Genomic DNA, 27,658 nt, shown 5'->3' with positions numbered 1-27,658 from the left:
TCAAAAGGGTAGCTTGAATGTAACTTTACTACTTAAAGTAGTTTTTACTACAACACTGTTTTTTTTTTTTAGATCAGCCACAGCAATAACAAAAAAAGAGCCGCACAACAGACAGAAGAGCAACAGACAGGACGGACAGTTTTTTTTCCCTTTTTCTTCCCTGTAAAAGTATGCTGTAGGTTGATGTATAATCAATTTGTTCTATTTAGACAAAATCATGCCTCTGTGTGTGTCTATAGGATATACTGTAAAGAGTCATATAGATGTATTTTGTCTTAATAGACAGAATTAATTATCAACCTTATCTATCAAAGGCAAAAAAAAAACCCCCAAAAAATACTACCCCATTTAAATGCGGATGCAGAGAGAGTGTTTCCTGTGATATGTGTGTGTTTATAGCTATTATTATAATATTATTATTTATTTTATTTTTTGTTGTTGCAATTTTTGCTTTGTACGCTGCAAAATTTTGGTTGGCCCCACCAAATCTCACTCTAAGTTTTTTTGAAAAGTTGGCAGCTCTGTAAACATATTGGGTCACTTGGGTTATTCCAAACGTTTATTGGGTTATTTATAACTCAACCAGTTGGGTTAAAATTGTACATTTCAATGGTCGACTCAACCGGAGCAACTGCGACAGAAGAGACAGTGAATGTGTGCTTAATGTTGTTTTGCATTACATAGTGTCTTCATTTCAAGCAGTAATAATGAGTGAAAATAAGTATAAATGCTGTTTTTCCTACATCTCCTCCTGTGGACTGATTTTTAAATCAATTTTATCTGCACTCTTGATTAACGACACGAAAGCTTTGTAGCCGATTAATCTTTTGGATCTTTTGCTGTACACTTTGTTACATATCCGCTTTTAGACATTGTTCTGTTTTTTGGCAAAAGTAGGATACCCCTCCAAATCATTGAATTCAGATGTTCCAATCACTTCCATGGCCAAATTTGTATAAAATCAAACACCCAGCCATGCAGACTGCTTCTACAAGCATTTGTGAAAGAATGGATCACTCTCAGGAGTTCAGTGAATTCAAGGTACCGTGATAGGTTCCCACCTGTGCAATAAGTCCATTCATGAAATTTCCTCAGTGCACTACTATTTCAGAGTCAACTGCATGTGACGCAAAACTAGTTTACGTCACGACGTAGCCCATAGTTCGCTGTGCTTTTTTGGGACGTACCATTGTAGTTGAAAAAGGGGTCTGATATTCACTCTAACGTCTAGCTTAATTAATAGCAGTTTATGCTTGCACAATAATACGTAGATTAAATGTAAAGCCAAGTAGTATACAACACAATTTATTATTCCTTTGCACAAAAAATTATCTTTAATTAATTATGAACGCTGATTATTTGGGTGAAATACCCTTCCTTTATAATGGTACACTATAGCGCTCTCTGACTGCTATCGCTCCTTTCTCTCAGCGATCCACCGCAATGAGGTAAGATTTCTAGGCCTTACTGAAGCAGGCATAACCAAAGCCCCCGAAAATATGATGTTAGTAGCTGATGTTTTGACAAAATGTTGAAGCGATTGAGTTTCTATTATGGACTTCTTCCCAAGTTCATGGGTTCTGGCTTTGTAATGAGCTTTAAAAGCTTCAGGCCGCAGTTCACTTAGTGTTCCACGTTGTCTCGTCCTCGGACCAAATTATCAGATTAAACTCACATTTATCAACACAACTAGGCTTTTTAAACTAAATAAATACATTCTAAAGAAATGTTTAGACTTTTCATGAAGCAGTAGGATTCGGTTACGCAATATGGAGCAAAAAATAAATAATTACAATGGAAAGTTTTTTTTTACGGAAATGGAAGGTTTGCAGAATGTTCCCCTACATTTAAGCAACGTTCTCATAATGTTCCCAGAATGTTTGCCTAACCTCTTTACTCCAATATCGTTTAAGCTATATGTCAAGTCATCCAGCACTTCTGCCACCTTTATATAGTGCAAGCGGTAGGGAAGACCGATAGGTAACGTTAGACGTCAATATTCCTTGCTACAAACTACAGTCTTGTTTTAATACAACTTTTTATGAAGTATAATCTAAGCACATCATCATATGGAGGAATAAATAAGATTGAATTTGAAGATTTTTATTTTATTTATTTAGAACTTCTCTTAGAATACAGATTCACTATATTACAGATATCGAATATTTTACGTTTCTTCAGCACCGAATAACAATGACTTAAACACAATCTGGGTTTTTAGAATAGAAAATTTGAATATATAATTTGACTTGTATATTAAAAAGGAGAAACTTGCATTAATTTCTCACCACTGAATTGTGCAGTTTAGCAGGGCATGCATCTCTTGTTCAGTAAAGCAAAAACTTCTCTGTTAAGACTTGTCATCTCTCTGAATTACTTTTGTATTTATATTAATTATAAGTAATTATTCAATTAAACGATTTGTAAATCGATGTTAATCAGTCAGCCAGTAAAACAAAACTGCTTTCTTTTTCTTTCTTTTAAAAAAAATAATGTAAGTGCCAGGTTTTCTGTTCAAATGCATGAAAATCAGTAAAGAAATATAGAAACACACCTACACATTTATGATTTATCTATGCTTTTCATACAACTCCTTACCCTGGTTCAAATTAATAGCTACAATTGTATTTATCTGATCATTATAACGCTTTTAGACTGCTCTCATTTCTTTAATTTTGTTAAATGCGGTATTAAAATTTCAATTTAATTTCATGTCTTTCTGCAAAATGTAGTTTGAGAGAAATGTAACATTCCAGCATTAAAAACTATAGTTAATCACACAAAAGCAATGGTTTTATTGAAAGGATAACTTGGTCATAACAAAATAAAAAATGCACTGTAAGGATTGTTAGGTTCTCTTCAGATGTATTGTGATGTATATCCACATGAAATGGCTTCTCAGAGAAGAGATGTTATTGTGATTTAAAGATTTCAAGGACGCATTTTTTTTTTTTATAAATGTGCAAGGACAAGTCTTTTATAATAAATGCTGCAAAATTCCATTAAAAAAAAAAAAAATGGTGATATGGCTGGCCGATATGGCCAAAACCATTAGCACAATCATTTTCATATCAGTTGATAATGATAATTATCACAATAAATGTCAAATCTTTATTTCTTTCCAGTTTTAATGCAGATTTTTGCTTATTAGTAAAAGTTGTAGGAACCAAACCATTAAACTATAAATGTTCTTATTAGGAATAAACTGCCTTATTTTTGAGCTGTTGCTGAATAGTTAGGCCCTCTACGCTACTGTATTTTAATGTTGGTCATTATGGTGTTACTTGGAGAGCCAAATATTTTCTGAGGTAGTTCCTGGTATAAAAGGTTTGAGAACCACTGCTGTAAACTTTTAAGGGAGCCTGCCCTTGCACATTACTATAATATTAAAGATTAACTACAGAGCCCAAACTATTAGCCTAAATTCAGTTGCTATTTATTTTTAGATATAATAATCAACATTCAAATTAAACTTTGTATGCAAACATGTAAACTTCACGTAAGGCAGGTTTTTGCATTAACTTCTAAATCTATAAAAAAAAAAAAAAAAATTTTTTTTTTTTTTGTTAAAATATAATTTATACACAGTGTCTGTCATTTTCATGACAGATTTATTTAAACATACATTAAATAATAAAGACATCACTAACAGGTTAAGTAGAATATTGCCTGTGGTAAATGTAATGCTACGTGACTTTACGTTGTTTTATTGACATCTTTCCACCTTTGAAACACTGATTGAGCTATTACATGACATGATACGTTTCAGTAAGTTATTGTATAGTAAGGAATGTATTCTCAACATACCTAGATATGAGTTCATGTTTATTCTTAAGGAAGAGATGATCGCGTTCACTCGCGCCACCGCTTAAACTTGCGTGCCTATACAGTGATCAATCACGTCACATTAAAGAGCATCAAAATGGCTTTGTTGTCTGATTTTTGTGATAAAATGGACTGAATACTTTATATATTCGTGTGGGAACTCTGATTGAAGTATGTTCCACGCTTAAAAAAAAAAGCCTACTGTTACCTGTTAAAGATTGCATTCGGAACCATTCAATACACACGTGCACTGTACCAAACGGTTCGGTACAAATACATGTACCGTTACACCCCTAGTAGATGTAGCTACTTTTTAGGTGTACATATAGGGTTGCTTATTTTTATAGGCAACAATGTTTACTTTTAAACAGCAAAAATGCAATATGTTCACCACTAATAAAAGGCATGAGTAAACATTTATCAGGATGTTAAAATGTCAAATTATTTAAAAAAATTTTGTAAATGATTTAAAAAGTAATTTGTGAAATTTTCCAAAGTGAAGCAGGGTAACCAAGGGTCCTTAAAGGGTCACTTCAGTGATTTAGCTTTAGGCTTTGTATCAGTAGAAACCCGGTAGTATATTCAAATTATGGTACTTCCCCCCTCATATCCGCCTGAGACGACAGAATTATGCATTTTATTTCTGGAAAAATTCCTCCAATGACGCAAATATCGTCATTTTGCATCATCGGAGGATTTTTTGGCCAGAGGCAAAAACTATAGCCACTAGATGGAGCTGTTCCGCATGTTATCAACCCGCCCACAGGGGAGAGATCTCACGCACAGAATGTAAGACACAGGCGGCCACACGGACAATAACGGAGCGCGGTGCAGTGCAGAGTAAAGTGAGTGTTTCAACTTTTCAATGAATTCCTGTGATAGTTTAGCTTCCATATGCGATCTAAAAACGTGCCAGACTGGCGCTTACCTGAGCTCTGCTCAGCTCTTCGTGAGGAATGAAATCTGACACTGCTGTGTCTGTGCCGTGACTTTCGTTCGGCTCACTCACACTTTATTGAAAAGACCCGTTCAGTTTTTAACTGTAGTGTTTATTCTCTAACTGAACGGAATAAATGTATTACTATGAAGATCAAAACGACGGTGTACGGAGTGGCCTCGTAGGGCAGCAAAGCAAGTGCATTCTGGGAGTTGTTGTCTTTCATCCACATGAGACAAATACATTTTCTGTCTTTTCTCAGTCTAGAAGGCACCAAATTCAAAAATTATTTCACATTTCTACAGCATAAATGACCCAGTTTAAATACAAAGCTTAATGCTAAATCACTGAAGTTACCCTTTAATTTCTCTTCTCCACCTTTACGAATGTCACAGCAAGTTTGTACGTGGTGTGTTCATGTGTGTAAAAGTTTATTTTTTATTTTTTTTCACACCCTACTGTTACCTGTTAAAGATTGCATTCGGAACCATTCGGTACACACGTGCACTGTACCAAAACGGTTCGGTACGAATACATGTACCGTTACACCCCTAGTAGATGTAGCTACTTTTTAGGTGTACATAGAGGGTTGCTTATTTTTATAGGCAACAATGTTTACTTTTAAACAGCATGTAGCCTTCAAATGTTAATATGTATTATTTACTTAAACTAAAATTGAATTGAATAAAAGTTTAAGTAGTTAAGTAAATGGTTCCAACAGATTTTGCTGTGGTGCAGAGAACCGTAAAATTCTAATGGTATTGTTACTGACTACTGGAATTTTCAAATGAGTTTCGTTCCACTTTTGGCGCAAAAACATTATTGAACATTTACCAAACTCTTGATATCACTTTATCGAATAATTATCATTATCGTTTTATCGCCCGGCCATAATTGCCGAACATTAGTTTCCATAAATCGCCTTAATTTTTTGCTTTATAAAAAGTTATGTTGTGATTCCTCTTTGAGATGTGTAGATTTGTCACATGCACTTTTCATGTCCATTTAGCTCTCTAAATAAAACAACTTGAGATGAGTTTGAATTGTTTTATATTTGATCTTTCAGCATGCTCAGACTGCAGAAGCGCTTGGCATCCAGTGTCTTGCGCTGTGGCAAGAAGAAGGTCTGGCTGGACCCCAATGAAACCAATGAGATTGCAAATGCCAATTCCCGTAAGATTTTAACTTTTTTTTTTTTTTATGTCATGTCACAAATGCATATAGAAACATTTACCATTGCTGTCTTATAATAAACCAAAATATAAATTGTCACTTGCCCTCATGTTCAAAGCACCATTACTTTTTTTTATGGGGAACACAAAAGATCTTAATCAGAACATTCATGCTAAAAAATGCAAGATGTTCACCACTAATAAAAGGCATGAGTAAACATTTATCAGGATGTTAAAATGTCAAATTATAAATAAATAAAAATGTAAATGATTTAAAAAGTAATTTGTGAAATTTTCCAAAGTGAAGCAGGGTAACCAAGGGTCCTTAATTTCTCTTCTCCACCTTTACGAATGTCACAGCAAGTTTGTACGTGGTGTGTTCATGTGTGTAAAAGGTTTTTTTTTTTTTTTTAAGTTTGTAAAGATATTTTTAGTCTAGTGATCCTGTTGTGTTTGTTCTGCCTTTCACTGTGCCTGTGAGCGGATGAAAGGAGCGATGAAGTTATAGGCGTTTATTTGTCAGTCATGTTTGTCAGTTAATTTCTATTATGTAATCAATTTATAGTGGAACCTCGGATTCAGGAGGAACAGTGTGGTTTTCGTCCCAGGCGTGGAACACTGGACCAACTCTATACCCTTTCCAGGGTGCTGGGGGGTTCATGGGAGTTTGCCCAACCAGTCCACATGTGTTTTGTGGATTTGGAGAAGGCATTCGACTGTGTTCCCCGTGGCATTCTGTGGAGGGTGCTCTGGGAGTATGGGGTCGTCGGCCCCCTGCTTAGGGCTGTTCGGTCCCTGTACGACCAGAGCAGGAGCTTGGTCCGCATTGCCGGCAGTAAGTCAGACTTGTTCCCGGTGCATGTTGGACTCCGGCAGGGCTGCCCTTTGTCACCGGTTCTGTTCATAATTTTTATGGACAGAATTTCTAGGCGCAGCCAAGGGCCGGAGAGTGTCCGGTTTGGGGACCACACGATTTCGTCACTGCTTTTTGCGGATGATGTTGTCGTGTTGGCTTCCTTGAGCCAGGACCTTCAGCGTGCACTGGGGCGGTTTGCGGCCGAGTGTGAAGCGGCTGGGATGAGAATCAGCACCTCCAAGTCCGAGGCCATGGTTCTCAGTCGGAAAAGGGTGGCTTGCCCGCTTCAGGTGGGTGGAGAGTTCCTGCCTCAAGTGGAGGAGTTCAGGTATCTTGGGGTCTTGTTCACGAGTGAGGGAAGGATGGAACGGGAGATTGACAGACGGATCGGTGCAGCTTCTGCAGTAATGCGGTCGATGTACCGGTCTGTCGTGGTAAAGGAGCTGAGCTGCAAGGCAAAGCTCTCGATTTACCGGTCAATCTGCGTTCCTACTCTCACCTATGGTCATGAGCTGCGGGCCATGACCAAAAGGACAAGATCCCGGATACAGGCGGCCAAAATGAGCTTTCTCCATAGGGTGGCTCGGCGCTCCCTTAGAGATAGGGTGAGGAGCTCGGTCACTCGGGAGGAACTCGGAGTAGAGCCGCTGCTCCTCCACATCGAGAGGAGCCAGCTGAGGTGGCTCGGGCATCTATTTCGGATGCCTCCTGGACGCCTTCCCAGGGAGGTGTTCCAGGCACGTCCCACCGGGAGGAGGCCCCGGGGAAGACCTAGGACACGCTGGAGGGACTATGTCTCCCGGCTGGCCTGGGAACGCCTCGGGGTTCCCCCGGAAGAGCTGGAGGAAGTGGCTAGAGAGAGGGAAGTCTAGGCGTCTCTGCTTAGACTGTTGCCCCCGCGACCCGGCCCCGGATAAGCGGAAGATGATGGATGGATGGATGGATAATCAATTTAATTCATGACCCCTTTAAAAATAATTACCTGTAAAAGATTTTGAAGTCTAGTGTATTGGGATGTCCTGAGCCTATCTCAAGGATTGGTGTTGAGGCTGAATAAGGGTGTCTGCTATATTGAGCCCAGCTGTAACTGAGCCTAATTTTTTTTCTCACGTCAGCTGTCATGTAATTGTTGTGCAGTAGCTGGCGGAAAATGAATAAATCAAAAGTAGGTCCGTATACTTAAATCACATTGCGATATGGACTAAAGTCTGAATATTAAACTGTTGTTGTTAAACCGTTAAAACGGTTATATTAAACTGTTTTTCATATCTGTCTTTTTTTTAAAACTTTTTTATAAAAATAGAATTATGCATTGCAGAAAAGTAGATTTGTTCAGGGTTCCCACGGGTTTCCCGCGTGAGGTACTTTGTGTTGTACGTAGGGGTGGGCGATATCTCGATATTTAAAATATATCGAGATATTTTTTAAACACGATATGGATTTTGACATATCGTATATATCGATATATTGTTTATATTTAATTCTGATTCCGCCACTTTGCTTGTTTGCCTTCTCTGTGCTGTGCTCGCCCCCGCCTCCTTGCTTTTGTTCCCCCTCCCCTCGCGTGTTGTCATGGCCGCGTCCGCAACCAGCTCGGAGGCTACAGAACTCGTCTTAAAAACAACTGGCTCCATTATATGGAGATACTTCGGTGTGGGACGAACAGCAGACAGATGTCTACTGCCATGAATGCCGACAGTTGGTTCTCAAACACTTGATCCAAGATACAGTTTACCTAGGCGGCATACCTTTGCGAGACAAGAACTCCCGCGACTGTACACTACGGAGAGAGAGCGGCTTGCTTGCTGGAGAAGGTTACTTACTATGCCCTTGATTTGAGTTGTTTTATTTTTGAATGAAAATGCATTATTTGCATGCGTTTTAAAGCCTTGCGCGTAGGGCACCATGCGCTTTCCTGAGCGCGCGCACTAAAAGCCTGTCAAACAAGTGATTACTGGACTAAATCTTACTGCGCTAATACTGTCAAATACACACAAGGTTAACACAGTCGGTTATGTCTAAAGTGAAAGTAAAATCGGCTTGTGTCTGTATATTACATGCGTGAAAGTCTTAAATTGACAGCAGGGCAGCCTATAGTGAACACGCTGCCGCTTGTCCTTAAAGGGACAGTTCACTCTAAAATGATGTCATTATTTACTCACTCTAATGTTGTCCCAAACCTGTATTAATTTCTTCTGTTGAACACAGACAGCTGATAGTAGCGATTGACATTCATATTATTATTTCCTACAATGGGGACCAGCAACTGTTTGGTTTCCAATATTCTTCAAAATATATGTTATGTCCAACAGAAGAAAGAACTTTATTCAGGTTTAAAACAACTTGAGCGTGCGTAATCAATGACAGAATTTTCATTTTTGAGTGAACTATTCCTTTAGTGGTTAATAAAATAACTAAAGACAAAGACAAAATCACTCACGGCTCTTGACTGAAAAACTATAGTAGCTTTAATAAGAATCAATGTATATTTTATAGGGAAGTCTATGTAGTGTTTTATTTTTACATTTATTAATTCAATTTCATACTTAAATGCTGCTGTACAGCTCTGAGCTGCCAGTGTAAATCTTTATAAATATATATTTATTTTATATTATACAGTACACTAGGAATGTGTACAAGGTTTTTTAAAAGTAAAGTTTTAAGTTTAAGTAAGGTTTTTCAAGTCTTTTAAGTAAAATAAAGAAAGAGTATAGCAATAAAAAAATAGTATTTTTTCCTCAAGCTCTTGCTGTTCGGCTAAGAATAGAATAGCAAAAATCTGTTGCGACTAGCCATCAGAACCGAACCGAACCGAAAACCGTGGTAAAAAAAAACGAGGTATGTATTGAACCGTGGACTTACTGTATTGTTGCATCCCTACTTTGTTCCTACATGAACTGCCTTTGCACTTCAATAAAAAAAAAAGACTGTGTGGTATTTGGCATATTTGTTTTTGCAGTAGTTTTTGGGGGGTTATTTTTCCTGTAAAGATATCGAGATATATATCGTATATCGAGATATAGCAAAATATATAGATATATATTTTTTGCTCCATATCGCCCAGCCCTAGTTGTACGTTGCCATGACATTCACGTGCGCACGAAACTACTATGATGGTACCTCAACGTTTCACTGATACACCGTGAAACATTGCAAAAATAGGCTGAAACATGATGCCTGGGAAAAACAGCCTGCAAGTTCCAAGATATTTGAATGTGTCCCCACATTAAGTCCTTGAATTTGAGGGTATTGGACCTGGAACTTTCTTGAAATGTCTTTGAATTTGAAGTTAACCAAGGTGTGGGAACCCTGTTTGTTTGTATATGCTGTCTTACAAAAAACATTGGAATTGGCCAAGAAAATTGGAATCTGCATCTCTACATAAGTGGTTTGTTTGTGTAAAAACATTATAAATGTATGAGGTGGCAAGGTGGGCGTTTTACCCCACACACTGGGTAAAAGGCTCAACAGCATGGGGCAAAAGGCACAAAGTATTGATACAAATACTTCAGCTAACATAATGTTTTTAATGTCTTAGATAATACTTGTTCAAAACAATCACTTTAGTAAAGTTAGCACTATTTTTTTATTAATTTACTTCATTTTTGATTCGTTGCTTACTAGGGATGCAACAATACAGTTAGTCCACAGTTCAATACAACCACGGTTTTCGGTTTGGTTCTAATGGCTAGTCACATCAGTTTTTTGCTATTCTATTCTTAAGTGACCATAAGAGGTTACGGAGAAAAGAATATTTCTTTATTTCAATACTCTTTCTTTATTTTACTTAAAAGAATTGAAAAACTTTACTTAAACTTAAAACTTTACTTAAAAAAAAAACCTTGTACACATTCCTAGTGTATTGTATAATATAATATAAAATATATATATATATATATATATATATATTAGTGCTGTCAGTTAAACGCGTTATTAACGACGTTAACGCAAACCTATTTTAACGGCGTCAATTTTTTTATCGCGAGATTAACGTTCTTTTTGGTCTAACAAACTTTGTAGTTTTTTCACATGCTGTTGCAACAACTAGTAACGTTAGAAAAACTACAACACCACTCCGGATGTAGCTAGACCGGAAACAAAACATCAGGCACGCTGCGGCTGCCCGCACTCGTTTGGGCCATTAAAAGATTAGACGTGGATGGCAAGCGTGAGACGCCGAAATGAGAAACGTATTAAGCCATGGTTTAACTCAGGGGTCTTCAACTAAAAGTGCTTGTCTTGAGCGCTGCTTTCTGCTCTGACACCAGACGCGAATGAAGCGTTTTGCGCGAGTGATTTAAGTCAATGCAAAGACGCAAATAGACATTCTGCGGCGCGGATTAAGCGGCGTGCATGTCGCGTCATTCGCGTCCGGTGTGAACGCACCATCAGTCTCTTCTTCACTGCATGCTTGACCGCGCGTCTGGGTCTGAACGTAGTAACTGAGCATTGCAACGTTAACTGTTTCATTACGTCAAAAGGCTTCACGGTCCGGATTCGGACCGGAGTCCGCTAGTTGGCGACCCCTGGTTTAACTGCACTATAGGCGGAGTCCTAGTTTACCTTGCATGTGCACTTTGTAATTTTATTTTGTATCACCCTGTTTTGATCCCTTAGAAAGGGCTGTTGAAGGGGCTGTTTGTGCAACAAAGTATTTGTTTCACCCTTTTATTGATGGGCAGTGTTACATTGTGTGAGCGATTATTTGCTCCAAGTGAGAATGTTGGTGTGAAATCGAACACTAAAGTATGCCAATGTTGTTTTCAATAAAACAAACATTTGAACAAAGCAAGCCGATCCACTTTTCTATGTTGATAAGAGCATTAAAATAAGAAAAAATAATGGGACAAAAAGGAATCAAGGGACATTTAGAATAAATAAAAATGTGCGATTAATTGTGAGTTAACTATGACATTAATGCGATTAATCGCGATTAAATATTTTAATCGTTTGACAGCACTAATATATATATATATATATATACATACTCACGACAAAACATCCCTCAGGGCTTTTAGTTCAAAAGTGTGCAGATGAGGAGAAATATTGATAGATTATCATATGTCTGTGTCAAATTTCTATACAGAGAAGTGTTATTTCAATCTGTTGTGTTTTCAGTTCATACTGGCAGCCGGAGGGGCGCTCCGTGCTCATGTAGTCGATATATAGTACGCATGAAGAAGATGCCATGTGACATTCTCTCTGACATAAACCTCTTCCACAAATCGCTATAACACGCAGATAGACACGTTTGAAGATAATAAACACACAATCGCAACTATATGGCTTATGTGTGTTATTTATACCATGTTGGCTTGGCTATTTATAACATTTGACTTGATATAAAGTAAGTTTGGAGTAAAAACATGGTTTTAATCTCATTAATTGTTGTTTTAATCAATTGGTGTAATAAAACATATTATCTGTATTATCTGACACAACAATATGATTTAAGTTATCTGGTCTACCTTTATGAAGCAACTCTGCACTGTGTCCAAGCAGAATTTACCCTTGGGGACAAAGTTAACTAAGTAAATAAGCAAAAACTCACTTCATTTTTCACACAATTTCTGAAACTATGGCTCCATTTTTTGTAACTCTATACCGACAAACGTTGCACATCCCTTGCAAAAGCAAACACTTTAAACAAAAAAGCAAAACTATTTAACTCTTCTAAAAATTGTGCTTATGCATAGTAACTTTTCACACAAACCATCAATTGATTAGCCATTTAAATAAGTGTTACAATGTGGTCAGCAGGCACAAAGATTAAGGAGATTCAAAAACAAAACAGGCTTTTATAATCATCCAAACATGAACAAGCGGTGAATAACTGAAACACGGCTGTATAAACAGGTGTAGAACAAAGGAAAGTAATCTAGATATATGTGAAACTAGTATGTAACTATAGAAACAAATGAGGACATAATCAGTAACCAATGAAACCAAAACTAAACAGAGCGGGAACTAAAGAACTCTGAACAAAATGTAAAAATAAGGGTCCACATAACAGAACATAAACCTGAAAAAAGCGTGTTGGGTGGGCTATATGTATAACGGTTCCGATCCTCAAATCTGACTGGCGCCCGGTGTTGTCTTTTTTTTGCTGTTGCTGTCTTTTTTCTAGGTATGCTCCGAATCCAGATTTTTGGGGTTCGGCCGAATACCGAATCTACTGGATAAGATTCTACCGAATCCTAATCCCATCCTCAGTCCATTATCACAGTAAACACACTAATGAAGTAAACAACCTCCACAGCCGTGTATTTTTAATTTAATTTTAATTAAGAATAGGCAACCAGTGTTTCCCACAGATTAGAAACCAATTTGTGGTGGCGGGTGGGCAGGGGCATGGTGGGAGGGGGACGTGGTGATTTGCACAAATAATATCGATTTTGATCTTGATTCAGTATCAATTCATATAGCCTACTGTACATATAAGGAAAGTTTGCCTTTTTAGCACTATTTTAAACTTTTCTTCGGTTAAATTATATTTGCTCGCATTCATTAATATCCACGTGTGTGTGCTTATATCAAGTTTCATTAAAAATATTAGGATGCAAGTTATTAACTTTTTTAAATTTCACATTTAAAGAAATCTAGTGTTTGATCATGTCTAAATATGTATTTAAATGCAAAACCTAAAAATAAGTAAGAAGTTATGATCTGCTATACTTTGAGCAACTAGACTAGATACGTGTATATTTATTAAAGAGCCATTCAGGCACCTGGTGGGTAATGGCATTACAAATGAAAATTATTATTTTTCCAGCCACAAAATGACTCTAATTTGCCTCTTTGCATTGGAATTCTCTATTTTAACCTTAATTATGACACTAATTGTAATATAAATAATACAAAAATATTTTAAATGGTCATTAATGGACCATTATTATTGCACAAATAGAAGGCCTATTTAGTACCAAAAGTACTCAAAATATTCAATAAATATTATTAAACTAAAACAGAACATTTATTTAATTGAAAAATAGTGTAAAAAGGTGTATGGTCACATTTGATCACCAATGAGTATGAGTGAGACCAATTAGTAAGGAATACCTGAGGGCTAAATACAGGAAAAACATTCATGTAACAATGTTGCATCTATCATCACTCTCCATAATAAAATTATACTGTAAATGTGGTTGATGTAATAATCAATGCACACTATGCTGTACTGTACCAAAAATTGCTGCAAATACCTGTACAGTGAAGCTGTTGTGTATCCGCTTAAGCCATTCAAATGTATCAGCGCTGCTTTGTGTGGAACTATTGAGCGTTCCGTGAACCACGTGACCGCGCGCGCCGCCGGGAGATGAGAGCACGTTACAAATCTGGCTTTAACTGTTATGCCACATTAGCGCCAAAATGGTATTTATTGTTTGAATTTCGTATTAAATTTGAAAAGCTTAGACTTTCAAGTTTCATATCAAAAGCAGGTTTAAGAGCAAGAGAGACGCATGAGTGACAGAGAGATGGAGGGAGAGCAGGGAAAGGAAATTAATGAATACGCTGCGTGTTTTAAATAGCGTTAAAAAGTTAATGAATAACGACGTGCAATATGTGGCGGCCGGTGTTGATTCTGTGGCGCACCACCACAAATTAGTCAATGTGTGGGAAACACTGCCAGAATGACTGTCCTTCCTTTGCCATACCTGAAGTTGCTGCATTTTTTTGCTGTCTGTAGATTCCTTCATGCACAACTCGTATTCTTTCGGATGTTTCATATGCAAATGTTTTAATAGTGGCTATTGTTCAGGGTCCTTGTCACCACGAGACAAATCGGCATTGCAAATTGAACATGTAGCTCGACTTAAATCACCTTCTTTTGACTGAAAGTACTGCTAAACAAAACATATCCTGATCGAGAGTTCCATTTTCAATTTCTCACAGCCTTCTGAAATCTAATGGTCCACCTATACCCCTTTTCCACCAGAATGAACTGGGTGCTAGTTCAGATCCGGTGCTAGTGCCAGTTCGGAGTTGGTTTGACTGACGAGCCTTCTAAGAACCGGTTTGGCTTTCCACATGCTAGAGAGCCTCTGCAGAGCCACGTCTTACGTCACTGTATACGGCTCATCTTTCTCAGCAACTCTAGCGAGGCAGCGGGAAACACGGACACACCAGGCTTGTTCGAGATGCATCGGCGCTATGTAGACCGATCAGTGTATGATATCAAAATAGCGCATAAGGAGTCGTATGCTCTTGTACTTTGTCATACAGTGATTGGTCTGCACAGCCTTCCATCTACAATGGCGAACGTTTTGTTACTATTGATACACATGGCTTTACGATCCTACATCGGCATCAAAACACAGCGAATCCAACGCATTCGTGCAGCTCGCCATAGTTTGTATAGATGGAGATTACAATTGAGCAGCTATTAGCCCGATTAGCTGCTATTTTAAAAATGGTGGTCACAAGTTTGTGTTCGTCTTGTTGGTCATGGTAACCCAGCCCCTGATGCAAGCGGTTCTTACTTTTAGACCAGCAATGTTTTGGTGCTACTTAAGAACCACTTTTCCTGGTTCGGAGCTGGTAGGGCTGGGCACCGAACGGCGATACTTTTATGGTATCGAACGAAAAACTCAGATACTATGAGTATCGAAAAATGATTTCTCTTTCGGTGCCAAAAGCCAAGCGGCTTTTATACACTTATAAAAGTGGATGCCGAGTCAGCAAAGTGCAACATATGCGATAAGTATTGCAACCAAAGGCGCAAAAGGAAAACTTTCTGTGAGACGTAAGTTCACAAACAAGCGCGAGTGAATCAGCGCGTGCGTGCGCTCTCTCTCTCCCTTTTAAAATGCTCAAATGGCTTCACATCAGTGCATCGCATCTGCACTAAAATCGAGCTGCAAAGTTGACACAGGATTTGCACTTGCACAATCGAGGCAGTGTCGCATCATCACTAAAGTTTATCATTTGCATTTATTTTTAAGTCTTGCCAGTGTTCAAACCGCTCAGCACACACACAGGCCATCTCACAAAAAGCTTGCGAGTACAAATTGCGCTGAAATGGTCAAATACACACAAATGTATGTAATAAATTACCGTCTTGACGAGTATGTCGTGACTCGCGAGTGAACATTTGTGCAACTGCTTGTAACCGTATCCGTGTTCGCTCTTAAAGTGACAGCAGTCGAATAAACTGCTGCTGTCTCTGAGTTTCTCTTTGTCTTGTGTTGTTTGATTAACCTTTATGACGCTTACTGCTCTTGAATGAATAACTTTTGCAACCTTAATTGGAAGGATTGATCTAATCTTTTTTTATTGATCTTAATTTATTCAGGGAATACCAATATTAATTTACATTTGATTTCTTATTAAATGTCTTTAGTATTTCTTACCTCAATACTAATGTTAGACCTGCCTGAAAATTTGTCTTTAAAAACAAAAATGCACTGCATGATCAAATATTTTGGTGAGATAATTATATACATTTATATGATAAGGGGGGGATTCCCCCATTGTCAGAAATAAAATTCAGGCCCTGAATGAATGTCTGTAAAATTCCCTATAAATAATTCTACATGATAAAAAGAAGGCTTCAAATAGATCGGTATCGGTGATCGTATCGGCAGATACTGCTTCCTGTGATCGACGATCGGCTCCAAAAATCCTGATCGGAGCGCCCTTACAAAAAGCACAACCAGTTTTATTAATAATGTGAGTGAGAAGCGTTACCAGAATTTGTTTTAATTAAGGTGAAAAATAAAAGTTTTGTGTTTAATGTATTTTTGTTGATGTTGAAATGGATTTTAAAACATATTGTATCGAAAAAAGTATCGTTAGGAACCGGTATCGAAATTGGCACCGTATCGAAAGATTTTGAACATTACCCAGCCCTAGGAGCTGGTGCTTTGGGTGTGGAAAGACAAAGAACCTATTTTACCCCTTTTCCACCAAAGCAGAGCCAGAGCTAGATCGGAGCCAGAGCCTAGTTTCAAATCGGTTCTTTGTGTTTCCACACCCAAAGCCCCAGCTCCGAGCCAGGAAAAGTGGTTCTTAAGTAGCACCAAAACATTGCTGGGCTAGAACAGGGCTAGAAGTAAGAACCGATTACGTCAGGCGCTGGGGGCGGGGTCAACAAGACGAACACAAACTTTAGATCCACCATTTTTGAAATAGCAGCTAATGGAGCTAACAGCTGCTGCTCGTTTGTAATCTCCGTCTATACAAATTACGGCGAACTGCATGAATGCGTTGGATTCGCTGTGTTTGCGTTGTGTTTTGATGCCGATGTAGGATCGTAAAGCCATGTGAATGAATAGTAACGCAACGTTTGCATTGTTGATGGAAGGCTTGTTCGCAGCGGTGCTGTGCAGAGACCGATCGCCGTATGACAACGAGTCCAGCGAGAGCATATGACTCCTTATGCTTTTGATTCACTCATGCGTTTTTTTTATATCATACGTGGATCGGTCTGCGATGCATCTCGAACAAGCCTGGTGTGTTTGTGTTTCCCGCTGCCCAGGGTGGCCAGGTTTTCACAACAAACCCGCCCAATTGCTACTCAAAACAAGCCCAATCGCGTTCCAGGGGGGATTCCCCAGTAAAAATCACATTTGGGGGTAAAATATGTGTTTTTTGGCACTAAAATTCGCATTCCCGGGGCTAAATATCACATAATTGGGGTCGCTTCATCCCGCGGACATGAGAAAACAGCCCGCGGCAAAACCACATACTTGGCAACACTGCCGCTGCCTCGCTAGCGTTGCTAAGAGAGATGAGACGTATACAGTGACGTAAAACCTGGCTCTGTTGTGGCTCTCAGCCCGTGGAAAAGCAAACGGTTCTTATAAGGCTCCTCAGTCGAACCAACTATGAACTGGGACTAGCTCTGGCTCTGAATTAGCTCTAGCACTGCCTTGGTGGAAAAGGGGTATTTGAAACTAGGCTCTGGCTCCGAAACAGCACCAGCACTGCCTTGGTGGAACAGGGGTACTAGTAAACACGTTCCCATGGCGGCGTCATTACATTCGACCAGCGGAGCGCGTGTAGTGCAAGCCTAGGGTTCGGTGGGAAAAAATTTGGCAGAAACAGAACCCCGTCAAAAAGGCCAATATTTGTCCGACTCCGAAACGAATCCTGGATTCAGTGCATCCCTAGTTCTTTCTATCAGCTCGAACCAGTCTGGCCATTCTATTCTGATGCTCTGTTTGAACTTCAGCAGATCGTCATAGGCATGTAGACATGGTCAAATGCATTGAGATGCAGTGGTGGGCTATCAGGGCCTTCTCTGCTGGCCCTGTCAAAATCAAAAATATATATTTTTAATTAAATGAATGTGTCTGAAGTGAACATGTCTAAATGTAATTACTGTCTATTTCAGTGCGTTACAGTTATATTTCCTTAAAGAATGTGGTTATTTTTTGTGAGGCTGAGCTGTAATTTACATATGTCATCATCTAAACGCATCACAGCTCCGTGGTCCAGCACTAGTAGTATATAGTGGGGCAAAAAAGTATTTAGTCAGCCACCAATTCTCCCACTTAAGATGAGAGGGGCCTGTAATTTTCATCATAGGTACACTTCAACTATGAGAGACAGAATGAGGAAAAAAAAGAAAGTCACATTGTCTGATTTTTAAAGAATTTATTTGCAAATAAGTATTTGGTCGCCTTCAAAAAAGCAAGATTTCTGGCTCTCACAGACCTGTAACTCCTTCTTTAAGAGGCTCCTCTGTCCTCCACTCGTTACCTGTATTAATGGCACCTGTTTGAACTTATCAGTATAAAAGACACCTGTCCACAACCTCTAACAGGCAGAATCCAAACTCCACTATGGCCAAGACCAAAGAGCTGTCAAAGGACACCAGAAACAAAATTGTAGACCTGCACCAGGCTGGGAAAACTGAATCTGCAATAGGTAAGCAGATTGGTGTGAAGAAATCAACTGTGGGAGCAATTATTAGAAAATGGAAGACATACAAGACCACTGATAATCTCCCTCGATTTGGGGTCCATGCAAGATCTCACCCCGTGGGGTCAAAATAATCACAAGAACGCTGAACAAAAATCCCAGAACCACACGGGGGGACCTAGTGAATGACCTGCAGAGAGCTGGGACCAAAGTAACAAAGGCTACCATCAGTAACGCACTACGCCGCCAGGGACTCCAATCTAGCAGTGCCAGACGTGTCCCCCTGCTTAAGCCAGTACATGTCCGGTAAGGCTGTCACTTTTTATTGGATATTCGAATATGCATTCGAACATGACGTGAAATATCCGTAATCAAACTATAAATAAACTACCCGGTTTTTAAAGTGCCATGTAGCGCATTTTTTACAGTCTATGATTATACCGTTTGTTTTTTATTGTTTGCCATCTCATCCAATAGAGGGCGCTCTAAACATATTGTAGCGTAGACCCATGACCAAATCAAGCGAATAATAGCCAGTCTGTTTTGAAAATGGAAGATAATTCTCAGAACGACCAGCCTGAGCGGACAATTACGACCCCAACCCATCTTAAATGTAGTGTCTGGAAACATTTTGTTTCCCCGTAGATGGTAAAGTAACCGTTAAACTGCCTCATCGACACGGCATCTCAATAAACCCGTCTCCTGCGTGTTGCCTCCGATCATTCGAATATTGCACTTTAATAATTATTTAATCAACATCATCCTCAATAAACCCGTCTCCAGCATGTTGCCCCCGGTCCCTCGAATATTCTGATCTATTATGACCTCCGAGCTGTAAAACTGCCAGAATAATAATAATAATACGCTGTTTGTTAATTGGCCAGAGGAGAACTGGCACCCCGACTGAGCCTGGTTTCTCCCAAGGTTTATTTTTCTCCATTAGGTCACCTAATGGGGTTTTGGTTTCCTTGCCACTGTTGCCTCTGGCTTGGCGTGCTCAGTTGGGGACACTAAATTTTTCAACTAAACATCGAAATACATCTAAATAATAAACTAAATTAACCATTTAAACTAAATTACTGATCAAATTATTGATCTAAAGCCCACACTGTCACTGTATGATACTTGAAATTTTTCCAGAATGGCTATACAGCTGAATAAAATTATGCTGCATTATTTTCCTGTTTAACACTGTAAAGCTGCTTTGAAACAATCTACATTGTTAAAAGCGCTATATAAATAAAGTTGACTTGACTTGACTTAAAGATAACAACCACTTCTCTCAACATTGACGCGCAAATACCTGTGTGTACCAGGCACGTCTGTGCGCTCCGAAAGAGTAGTCTCCACCGCGGGGAACTGCGTCAATAAAAAGAGCCGCACTTGATCCAGATCAAGTTGATAGATTGGTGTTTCTAGCAAACAATATAAAGAAATGAATTAGGCTAAGCTATAGGCCGTACTCCTGCTGCTGTTTAAGTTGTCACGTTATTGTTTGTGCCTGTTCTGAGACTGGTTTTTTTCCATGTAGCTTATGTTGTGATTGGCTATCCATAGTGGCACTTCATATCGATTAAGTTGATAACTGCTGTTTCAAACATTTAAGTTAACAATTTGTTTTTCCAAACAGGCTATGGCCTGTGTCCTGTTTATGACTGTCAGACTGTTTATACATTTGTGATTGAATCTCCGTTACGGTGTTGTTGTTGTGTTTTTTTTTTTTTGATGGGGGGGGGCGCTCGTAGATATTCGAATACATTGCTTGATATTTGATATCCGTTCGAATTTGATTTTTCTCAAAAATGACAGCCCTAATGTCCGGGCCTGTCTGAAGTTTGCTAGAGAGGATTTGGATGATCCAGAAGAGGATTGGGAGAATGCCATATGGTCAGATGAAACCAAAATATAACTTTTTGGTAAAAACTCAACTTGTCGTGTTTGGAGGAGAAAGAATGCTGAGTTGCATCCAAAGAACACCATACCTACTGTGAAGCATGGGGGTGGAAACATCATGCGTTGGGGCTGTTTTTCTGCAAAGGGACCAGGACGACTGATCCGTGTAAAGGAAAGCATGAATGGGGCCATGTATCATGAGATTTTGAGTAAAAACCTCCTTCCATCTAGGCCTGTCATGATAACAAATTTTGCTTGACGATAAATTGGCCAAGAAATTATTGCGATAAACGATAATATTGTCGTTCTGAGACGTTTTTCATCTAAAATAATGATAATGGCATAATAATGCAGGTACACCTTTTCAAAGATCAATAAACTTTTATTTCTAAAGACTATTTAACACTGAAAACGGAAAACATTTTAAATATCCACAATAAATGAACAAAACAACCAAAACAAAAAAAAGGCATGGACTGTTAACATTCTGTTAACAAAAATATGCACTTGAATAAACAGCTGGGAAAACTGCCACGGATGATTGTTTTAGGTGGTGCTGGGAATCGATTTAAAAAAAAAAAATTAACTAAATCAAAAAAATTCAGTAATTATTCACGATTAATACGTTTTTAATATTTTGATATTGTAGTAATTTCAGTTACTCTCCAAATGAATGTAGAAACAATTTATTGACAGTATTTTAAATGTGTTGTATTGTCATGTTTTTTTATGAATGAAGGCCAGTATCACTGACGTTACATTACAGTATAACTGAAAGCTACCAATTTCAACATTTATTAGGCTTTTAAAAAAACTACTTTTAATTTAAGTGAACTTAAAACAATCTTTACATTAACCTATTATAATAAATGTTATTTGTACCTGTGCCTTCCCTGTTAGACATACAGAAATGTAATAGTTATCAAACACCCTTCTTAACTGTATAAATAATAAATGAAATATAGATTAATCATCATTAAAGCTACAATTTTCTCTGTTCCTGTTGTTCTTTGATGAACATTAATGACAGGCATCATCAGTGCTCCTGTCACTTTAAGAACAGCCACGGATCTCTCACGCTGTCCCGCGCATCTCATTTCCTCACAACTCTTTTAGTTAATTTAAGACGTTATTTAACTAATTTAAGACTCCTAATATGAGAATTCTCAATTCTCTGTGTTGTTGTTGTTGTTATTGTTTGTTCATGAGCAAAAGAGAATTCTATGTGAGCAGGAGACTGACGCGATCTGTCTGTGCGTCGAGTGTGTGTGTGTGTGTGTCAGAGTGTCCCTCGATTAGTTGAGGTGAGACACAGACAGGACATTGACATACAGCGCGTTCTCTTGTGTCTTGTCGCGCTTAGAAACATTTACATGTATAAGAGCGTGATCATATAATGTAACTCTTTGCAAAAATGGATATAAAAACGGACGCTGGAAATTATCACGGCCGGAAAAATTATCGAGCTCTTTTTTTTTTTTATCGTGCGATTAATTGATTTATTGACTGTCGCGACCGGCCTACTTCCATCAGCAAGGGCATTGACGATGAAACGTGGCTGGGTCTTTCAGCATGACAATGATCCCAAACACACCGCCCGGACAATGAAGGAGTGGCTTCATAAGAAGCATTTCAAGGTCCTGGAGTGGCCTAGCCAGTCTCCAGATCTCAACCCCATAGAAAATCTTTGGAGGGAGTTGAAAATCCGTATTACCCAGCGACAGCCCCAAAACATCACTGCTCTAGAGGAGATCTGCATGGAGGAATGGGCCAAACTACCAGAAACAGTGTGTAAAAACCTTGTGGAGATTTACAGAAAATGTTTGACCTCTGTCATTGCCATCAAAGGGTATATAACAAAGTATTGAGATTAACTTTTGTTATTGACCAAATACTTATTTTCCACCATAATTTGCAAATAAATTCTTTAAAAATCAGACAGTGATTTTCTGGATTTTTCTCATTCTGTCTCTCATAGTTGAAGTGTACCTATGATGAAAATTACAGGCCTCATCTTTTTAAGTGGGAGAACTTGCGCAATTGGTAGCTGACTAAATACTTTTTTGCCCCACTGTAGCTAGCCTTCCACTGAAGCTGCCATTTTCCATTGGATCATAACTTTCACTGACGTGTCATCAGCCAATCAGATTTTGATGTGTAGTGATCGAACGCCCTAGCGACGTGTCGGCGCTACCCCCGCTGATGTCATCAGCTGTTTGAACTTTTCGCGTGTTGAGCAATCTATGGGAAATGAGCTATGGCCGCTGCGGATGATGGGCTGTGCGAGCTTCGTGTGCATCCTGATGTCAAGCCGGTAACATTAGCTGACAAACAGTTTTTTCCGTGTTTCTTTTGATATTCTTGTTGGTCCGTGTTTTTTGTTTGTTTGTTTGTTTAAGAGTATTTGTGTCAGTTGATTTTGATTAATTTCACCAGTTGGCTAAACGGTGACACGTGAGTGCAGTGGTATCAATAAATGGTTCAATTGCCTGTAGGGCTGCAACAACTAGGGAACAACAGGTAACCCTGTTACCTTAAAATAATCAATAATGAAAATCAAGACCGAATAGTCGGTCTGCCATCTGTCATTAATCCTAATCACACATAAAATCACTCACTGCTCTTGACTTGAATTACCTTTTTTGCTTTAATAAGAATCAAAGCTATTTTAATTCTTACAGTTAAGACTATGCTGTTTTTATTTAATTGTTATTTCTCACTTTTGAATTTTGACAGCACAGTGCAGGTAGGAAATTGTGACAGAACGGTCAATTTAGCAACAGTCTGTAATTGCATACAAATTTTTATAAATGTTGTATAATATTGGTGTATAATTTTATTATTATTATTATTAACACAAATTCTGTTATTATTCCTGAGTACATTAAAGGTGTGGTGTTTAGCATCCAAAACCAGCCTGATTATGGCAGATTGGTTATGATCTCTTAGCTTGCTCAATACATTAGCAGAGGAATCCGTGTGAATTATTTAACCGTCTTGATTCCGTCTTGTTTGTTAGGCCAACAAATTCGTAAGTTGGTGAAGGATGGTCTGATCATTAAGAAGCCTGTAACTGTTCACTCTCGTGCCCGATGCCGCAAGAACACCTTGGCACGTCGAAAGGGCCGGCACATGGGTATCGGTACGTTGAATACTAATGTTTCTATGTATTTTTTTTCTTTAAAAAAAGTCTGTAATTTTCAGTTGTTGAGTTGCCTTGTTTCAATCTTAAATCTCAGGTAAAAGGAAGGGTACAGCTAATGCCCGTATGCCAGAGAAGCTTTGCTGGATGCGTCGCATGAGAATACTACGGCGTCTCTTGCGTCGTTACAGGGAGTCCAAGAAGATTGACAGGCACATGTAAGTCATGTATTTGCTGTCTTTTTATGCTTTACTCTTAATTAGGGATGCACCAATACCAGTACCAATACCAATCAGCTCATGTACTCATACTTATTAAAATACTCCGATACCAATACCACGCAAGCATGTACTTGTGACAAAGAAACACGGACAACAGAGCAAACAGAGAGCAGAATGTATATATCAGAAAAGAGTGTTTATGAAGTTGTAGAAATGTTAAACAAATTAAATATTTACGCCTATAGCTGCTGTGTGCGAGCTGATAAACGAAACGTGCGGTGGATTGAGCACACAGCATCACAGATGCGCAAGCTTGTCGAGCACACATTCCCTTCTCATCCAAATGAACATCAAACTTTCCACCAAAGTCTATAGCAAACAAGTTTAAACAAGGCACATACAAAAGTGAGAGTGCAATTCTGTTGATATGAGATTCTATATTAGAGCACTCATGCTTCATTTGGATTAAAACTAAATCGTATATGTAAGTGTAAACTTGAACTGTTACGTGGTTCCCTACTTTATTAATGGATGTTTACAGGACTGTGCTCAAAACATTTGAAGTTTACTCGCTTCATTCGCGCATGACATTCACTACACAACAGACGCAAATTCGTGTCATGGGCGGGGCTTCTGCCAGTCGGCTCGTCTCATTGCGAGATGGTTGACATGGATTGTTTTAAAATACGGCGAATAAGCCCAATTTGCCGCCTTTTAACTAGCTTGTAGTCTCAATAGCTATGTATAGCTCAAATTAGCTATGTATAGCTCAAATTGAGTAAAGAGCGTTTTTTACAACTCACCAGACTGTCCAACCTCCTCACTCACTTTCTTCCAAGCAAGATCCTTTTTATTCCTGTTTCTATAAAGTATGTACAGCTCCGGGTATCCACATAGGATTTTGTCCACATTGTTGTCACTACTAGAGCAAGCTCCTGATTGGTTAACGCGGCGCGAATATCCGCCAAAGTTCAGATTTTCCAACTCGCGCAAATCACGCTTCAAAAGTCTGGTCATGTCTGGTGTGAACGCCCCATTAAAGGGACAGCAGCTTAATAAACCTTCTGCTGTGTTTTTAATGTTAATCAAACAACAAAGGACAAAGAAATCAATCACTGGTCCTGGCTGTATGACTTTTGTAACTTTAATGAAGATTAATCTATATTTAATTTATACATTTTATAATGGATTATTTCCTTCTGCTGAGACACTTCAGATCCGTGTTGTTCGCCAAGATTTTGAGTTGCTTGATATGATTTATAATCACTTCAAAAAGGAAGATAAATTAAATTAACTGCAACATGTGCAGCACAAATCTGTCATATAGGCTACATAAAATATATATCAAACACCAATGCACATTAATAACTATCATTGGGACTGTCATATGCATTACAACAACATTATAATAAGAACACTATTGTAATAAAATGTTGTGAATTCTCGGGTTTTATTTGCTGTGTTTCAGTGTGTTGTAGCAGGAAGAGTGCATCCACAGAGTTATACATTCTGACCAGCACAGTCAAGTTCGCTTGTGCATTTGCCACATTTTGTGCAGATATAAGTTGTAGTAAGTTTATGTAGTATAAATATCTGGAAAATACAGGCATCGTATCAGTACCAAAAATTAAAGTAGCATTTATCGAAAGTATCGAAAAAAAGTTGTATTGGTGCATCCCTACTCTTAATACTTAAATATCAGCTGTTGTCTTCATATTTTTCTTGTTCAGGTACCACAGCCTGTACCTCAGAGCTAAGGGAAATGTGTTCAAGAACAAGCGCATCCTCATGGAACACATCCACAAACTGAAGGCTGATAAGGCTCGCAAGAAGCTGCTGTCGTAAGTAAAACTGCTCTGGCAGCAAATGAACAATATCAGTCTTTTTTTCGTCTTTCTCATGCTCTTGCTCTAGAACAGGGGTTTTCAAACTGGGGTCCGGGGACCCCCAGGGGTCCTCCAGAAAGTTCTAAGGGGTCCCCAGAAAATTTCAGAGAATAAAAAGACGAAACAAAAATGGATAAAGTCTACTGAATATTCTAACGGTTTCATTTCTGTTTCATGTTTCTCTCCTTTCTTGCAGTATATATTGCAGAATTGTTTATGTTTGCTTTGTATCTTAAGTGTGTTTTTCTCACTATAGTCCCCTTTATCTCGCTCACTGGGGTTGGAAGGCAGTACGTGAGCTGCTTACATACATTTATTGTGAAAGTTGCTTATACAAATAATTTTTAATTGTAAATGTTCTTCAGGTTTATACATCCAACATCAATAGCCAATTTAAGTTGGGAAACAATACGTTGTATTTATAATGTCACACTTACTATTTATCTGACAGTTTAAATGTTTTTTCGCACAAAAATAGATGGATTTTAGGAAGGGGGTCCCTCATAAAGGTTCAGCATATTTGGTGGTCCTTGGCATCATAAAGTTTGAAAAACCCTGCTCTAGAATTCAAATAGTCCAGAAGTCAATAGTATTTGTATACTTTAATAATTGAAAATGAAATGATTAAAATTAAAAGTAATTCAGTTAATTGAGGACGGGCTGTATTTTTGCTCTCTTTTAGTGACCAGGCTGAGGCTCGTCGCTCTAGGACAAGGGAGGCCCGTAAGCGCCGTGAAGAGCGCCTGCAGGCCAAGAAAGAGGAGATCATCAAGACTCTGTCAAAAGAGGAGGAGACCAAAAAATGAGCATTCATCTCATGTCAAACCCTGTTTCAGTTATAATAAACAGCCACAAAACTCAAAACTGACTCTGTGCTATTTATGGATCCAAGCAGTGAAGGTTACGTGTATCATTACATGAGTAAAAAGATGTGTATCATTACATGCAAAATGTTTGTGGGAAAAAAAGGAATAATACCCTATTATTTAGAACGAAGAAGCAAAAATAGTCGATCAGATTTTAGCTGTTAATAAATTAAATGGCTGATCATTTTAAAACTGCAGAGAGATTAGGCAGTGAATCAGCCACAAGGTGGTGCTATAATAAACCTAATCAACCATCTTGCCTTCTCTGGAAATGTTAGGCCCAGAACAATTGTCAGGAGTACTAGATCTGGCCATGCTAATCCTCACGACCACAGTGTGGTATCAAAAAGGTCAACAAAGTAAATCTATCGGGTAAAGACTGGAAGAGCAGGATGCTAGACATGACGTGATGTTAAAAATGATCAGAGCCTAGTTTGTTACTTAGTGCTCAGACAGACTGGCCAGCATAAAGTCGACAAGGGTTATTATGCAAAAGCACTGCACGGTTGCATTCAATTTGTTTGTTTTCATAGCCTTCAATATGAACATTGTAGGACAATATCGGTCAGGATGTGAAAACTTTTTTTTATTAAATACAGATTTTTCAAATGGAAAAATTTTGAAAATACTGAGATCCGTACATCATTCAGCCCAAAAATACAGAGTTTATTTTTGTGGACATATCACCCAGCCTTACCTTATGGCATGTTTTTAAATGCTGAATTTCCTTTGTTTTAGCTTAGCAGTAATGATACATTTTTATCACTGTTAAATGGTTATTTAACAATTAGCCTACATTCAGTCCTGCCTTTCTATTTCGGCTTGTTTGCCGTTTATTTGATGCTGATAACCAGTGTAAAACTACATTTCTTGTCTATTACCACCCATTTCTACTTATACCAATGGTGAAAATAAGCCCAGAATTGCAAAATATGTGGCAGAGCGCTGTTATAGTGACTAAGACTATATTGTATTGCAATGGATGTTAATACTGA

At 38.4% G+C, this 27,658-nt stretch overlaps 1 protein-coding gene across 1 annotated transcript; it reads left to right on the top strand.

Moving 5' to 3' along the window:
* The first annotated feature begins 1,188 nt into the window (after positions 1-1,188).
* On the top strand, positions 1,189-26,655 carry LOC307144172 (large ribosomal subunit protein eL19-like). Its single transcript, XM_079846250.1, has 6 exons — positions 1,189-1,448; positions 5,829-5,935; positions 23,568-23,690; positions 23,788-23,908; positions 25,642-25,752; positions 26,480-26,655. The coding sequence occupies exons 1-6, from the start codon at positions 1,444-1,446 to the stop codon at positions 26,601-26,603; spliced, it is 591 nt and encodes a 196-aa protein (XP_079702376.1). The 5' UTR covers positions 1,189-1,443; the 3' UTR covers positions 26,604-26,655.
* Positions 26,656-27,658: the final 1,003 nt, after the last annotated feature.

This window comes from Gobio gobio (genome assembly GCF_949357685.1).
Source record: "Gobio gobio genome assembly, chromosome: 20".
Lineage (NCBI taxonomy): Eukaryota > Metazoa > Chordata > Actinopteri > Cypriniformes > Gobionidae > Gobio > Gobio gobio.
Note: the sequence above shows the minus strand (reverse complement) of the source record. Positions and strands in the feature narration are given on the sequence as shown.